Source organism: Notothenia coriiceps, unplaced genomic scaffold, assembly GCF_000735185.1.
Source record: "Notothenia coriiceps isolate Sejong01 unplaced genomic scaffold, NC01 NC01_scaffold00025220, whole genome shotgun sequence".
NCBI lineage: Eukaryota > Metazoa > Chordata > Actinopteri > Perciformes > Nototheniidae > Notothenia > Notothenia coriiceps.
This window is the reverse complement of record NW_011357921.1, coordinates 1-4,126: the sequence shown is the minus strand read 5'-3', so window position 1 is coordinate 4,126 and position 4,126 is coordinate 1. Positions and strand designations below refer to the sequence as shown.

General features: G+C 40.6%; 1 protein-coding gene across 1 annotated transcript; it reads right to left on the bottom strand.

Annotated features, from left to right (window-relative positions):
* Window positions 1–988: 988 nt before the first annotated feature.
* LOC104956026 (visual pigment-like receptor peropsin) lies at window positions 989–2,284 on the bottom strand. Its single transcript, XM_010783458.1, has 4 exons — window positions 2,175–2,284; window positions 1,941–2,111; window positions 1,341–1,425; window positions 989–1,201 (listed from the first exon to the last, which is right to left on the bottom strand). Exons 1-4 carry the CDS (start codon window positions 2,282–2,284, stop codon window positions 989–991), a joined length of 579 nt encoding a protein of 192 aa, XP_010781760.1.
* Between the last annotated feature and the right edge of the window lie 1,842 nt (window positions 2,285–4,126).

The window sequence follows — 4,126 nt, the reverse complement described above, 5'->3', positions numbered from 1 at the left end:
TAGGGTGTGAACAAATGAGATTGAATATATGAATATATGTCCTCCCTAACTGCATCACCAGAGACTGTCAATCATCTACAGACCACTCCCCTCCCCTAGGTTATCAAACCCCCCATTTAAGGCCTGTGAAACTTCTTTACCTGCAGAACAAAGACACCTGTCAGTTTGAACTTAAACTTTTCCCTTTATGTACTTTAGCTGATGACATGACCCGTTTGGTTTACAATGAACAGATTATTTTGTATTATGCTGGATTCCTTTTGATTTTGCTTATGTTGTGAGGAAAAGGGTACATTGATTATATTGAGTTTAATCAATGATAAAAGTAAAATTAACAATTTATCAATTATAAATTTAAGTTAAAAATAACTGTAATATATGCCAAATGTTTTATTGTATGGAAAATATAATCCACAAATTACCATCCACCATTAACATTTTGACTGCAATAAAGTGTTAAACGGTTTGTGGTTGCAGTGTTTAATGTGCGCACATGCTGTTCAGTGACCCCCAGTGACCCCCAGTGACCCCCAAAGCAGCAGTTTCACACCATATCATGAGTTGGCTGTAACTTACATTAGGTTGTTAGCAGACAGCAGAGAATACATTACACAGCTAGTGGCCTACCACTTCCTGCTGTATGTTTCAACATGTAGGCAACAGAGGGGTAAGGTTGGGAATATTATTACCAAAGTTATATATAGTAAAGGAGATATGATAAATAAAGGATCCTGTTCTCATACAATCCATATAAAGAGCATATAGGAGAGTACGGCCTTGTTTTACAAACTCCGAGTGAAAAAGGTTTCTACTGGATCATATTGATTTAAACATGTATAGAAAATGTATAAAAGACAAATGACTTGATAGTACATATTGTAAGGATAACAAATAATTATCATTTCATTTCCCTGAAACCTGAAACATGCATCCTTCTGAAATGCATCATTGTTAGATAGTTGAAATGTCTGGAACAATGTGGAGGCCTTCACACATTTACACGCTTGGTGATAGATGTGAGGACAGGCTCTGACGATGGTTTCCTATTGGTCCACAGCAGGGCTAGGCCCGCCTCCCGAAAGTCCTGATGGGAGCAGTAAATAAGAGGGTTCAGACCACAGTCCAGGTATGACATCACAGAGGACAGTGTCCTTAACCAATCAGGTGCCGGTGACAGGTCTCTCCTGCCCAGCAGGATCAGCTGAAGGAGAGGGGATGCAAATAAAGAAACAGAGTGTGAGTGGCCAAGTGTGTGTTCACTCGATTGCTTTAGCATCTGTGTGTACATGCATACAGAACCTCATGTGTTGTTCGTTGTATGTGACTAGTGAGTGTTTCACCTCAGACACAAAGAAGGGAGTGTAGCAGAGCATGTAGAAGGACACCAGCAGAGGACTGACTGAAGACAGGTCTACTGCATCATCACTGAGACAAAGAGAGAACAAGATGGAGACAGGAACTTGGAATGCATATAGAAATCCTATTTGTATTTGTACTTCTCTCAGCCTTAGAGAACATGCTTTATTCTGTAGCTATCACAGTACATAGCACTACGGAGTACAGGTAGCTCTATATCAGAGGTAAGTTAGGGATGCTCAGTTAAGAAGGAGAAAGACTGTGTCAGGTGGTTTAGTCATGGTATCAGCGAGTACAGATCTTTTGGCAAACATCCCCACCCTTCCCCCAAAATGATAAGGAATAGCATCACATCCTCACAAGCGATCAAGCAGGAACCAACGTTTGGCATTTTTGGTTGAAGTAAGACTGAAAAACTTGACCAATGGAGTCACTGACTCAGCTGAGGTCTGCTCTGTGCACATGCATATTTAACTTCTGATTTGACCTGACCTGTCATCACATCAATGGCTGTATTTTTACATGACTAAAATATCACGTGACCAGTTTCCAGCTTGTGTTGTTTAAAATAAATCTCCTCTCACCACCTGTTCCAGATGGAGTGGCAGCTGCTGGCACTCAGTAGAAGAGAGCAGAAGAAGATGAGGACGCAGGGGAGGAAGATACAGAGGGAGAAGGCACAGAGGATGTAGAGCAACATGTCTGAGTAGCTGTTCTCCCAGAAGACAGCACACAGCATCTCTGCGGGGTCGTACCTGCAGAGGAGACATGATGGAGATGAAGCAGCACCACCTGAAAGCTTTGAGTAAACGACATACCTGATCCAGGCGTAGACCACAGGCACGCTCCCAAACACCAGCCCTGTCACCCAAGAAGCCAAGCAGGCTGTCACCATGACAACAAAGAGAGCACTTCCTGTGGAGGCCATGCCGATCAGTCGTTGCACACAAAGAATAGCTAAGGGATAAAAAGAAAACATCAAGTGACTGAATCAAAATAAATACATATTATAAAAAAGTTACTAATAACGCATTTTAGTGATGCAAGGACTTGTACCAAATCATTTGATATTTCAGTATTTGAAGTGGCAGAACCTGCCAGTAATTCATTTACTTTAGTACAGGATCAGTATATAGTCAGTATTCACCATTCACACACATTCATACAGAGATAGAGGCTGCCATACGCTGCACCTGCTAAGGGCTATTAACATTTACACACACTCACACACCGTAGTCCATTACATCAGGAACAATTTCTCATTTTCGACACCTTCAACAATTAGCCAGTAATATTTTTTTTAAGGGACATAGCAGAGAACAATACATGTCCAAGTTTAAGTGGTTAGAAGATATTGTTTCACTATCAAAAGCTTTTTCAGCATTCTGTAACAATGCAGCATGTGGAATGGCATTCCAGTCTCACAAAAAAACGTGTAATATCTACGGTGGTCCACAGAGAAAAACGTACTGTGTTCCCAAATAACTCTCTCAAAACGTGACATGGCTACAATATTTTTTACCTATTCATTTCTAATGGCCAGTGTCCATGTCACGTGATCGTCAACTTTCCCAGCGTGAGAAAAAAAACATGGCGGACACCCGACTTCTTTTTTGTGAAGTGCATATTGTACTTTTGTACTTTAGAATCTACGTCCTGTGGATGTGTAGGATCTATGGTTTGATAGATATTTTACCTATAGAGGTTGCTCTGCGTGAACCCCACTGAAATTGTGAGACTGCTACGTCTTTCCCCCTATTCATTTCTATTGAATAGCGTCCATGTCAAGTTATTGTCAACTCTCAAGCCGTGAAAAAAGTATTTCCGGTCTCTGCGTTTTCATAGTAGCTAAGGTGGTTGCTCGGGATGCATGTTGCAACCGGAAGTATTCCCCTTACTGTTGAATGATTTTACAGTGACATCTGCAATCAACTAAAAAACATCATATTGTCCTTGTTGATTACACAACATGAATTGTTTTAAATCGTGTACAATGCTTTTGTGTTTTTCCCTTTAGTTTCTGAGAGACACATTTATTTTTTCAGAGTTTTGGATAGCCGAAAACATTACAATACCCATAATCCTCAGCTATCGTTGAAGCTCTATGATTAGATGGCGCAATGCACGTTGGAATGTGGTGTTTATGCGATAAAAAATACGAAAAACATTTAAAAAATAAAATAATACTTTATTCCGGCTGCATTAAATATATCACATCTGCTGTAGTTCTTTATTTATAGAACCCTAAATCCTGACTTTTGGACAAACCGGAAGAACTCCCATATCAATATATCCGCAATTAAACATCTTACGGTACGTCCACACAGCAGCTTTAAAAAAATCTTCCAACGCTTCCAACGCTTCCCTGCCCATTGACTTTGAACGGGAGTGACGTCACTTTGCCTCGCTTTTCGCCGAACTGCATTGTGGGGAAGCAAAGCAAAGATTTCCAGGATTTCCAGGATTTTCAGGATTCAAAGGACCGCAGTTAATTTCCTCATATTCCAAACGAGAAATTACGGTAACAAATCACCCGGTTCTTTACGACCAGAACTATTTACCGGGATACAAACCGGAGGAACCAGGCATGGAGGGAGGTGGCAGGGACAGTGGGTGAAACTGGTAGGTTTTCGCCTGTTTGGGGAGTTTATATATATATTAGGGCCGGGACTTTAACGCGTTAATTAAGATTAATTAATTACACAAACATTAACGCGTTAAAAAAATTAACGCATTTTAATCGCACTTATTTTTGCACACAGGGGATAGG

Coding starts and splice junctions, on each gene's coding strand:
- LOC104956026 (XM_010783458.1), bottom strand. CDS start 2,284: ATGGCCTCCACAGGAAGTGCTCTCTTTGTTGTCATGGTGACAGCCTGC. Junction 2,112..2,174: donor GTGGTCTACGCCTGGATCAG/GTATGTCGTTTA, acceptor TCTCCTCTGCAG/GTACGACCCCGCAGAGATGC. Junction 1,426..1,940: donor CACTCCATCTGGAACAGGTG/GTGAGAGGAGAT, acceptor TCTTTGTCTCAG/TGATGATGCAGTAGACCTGT.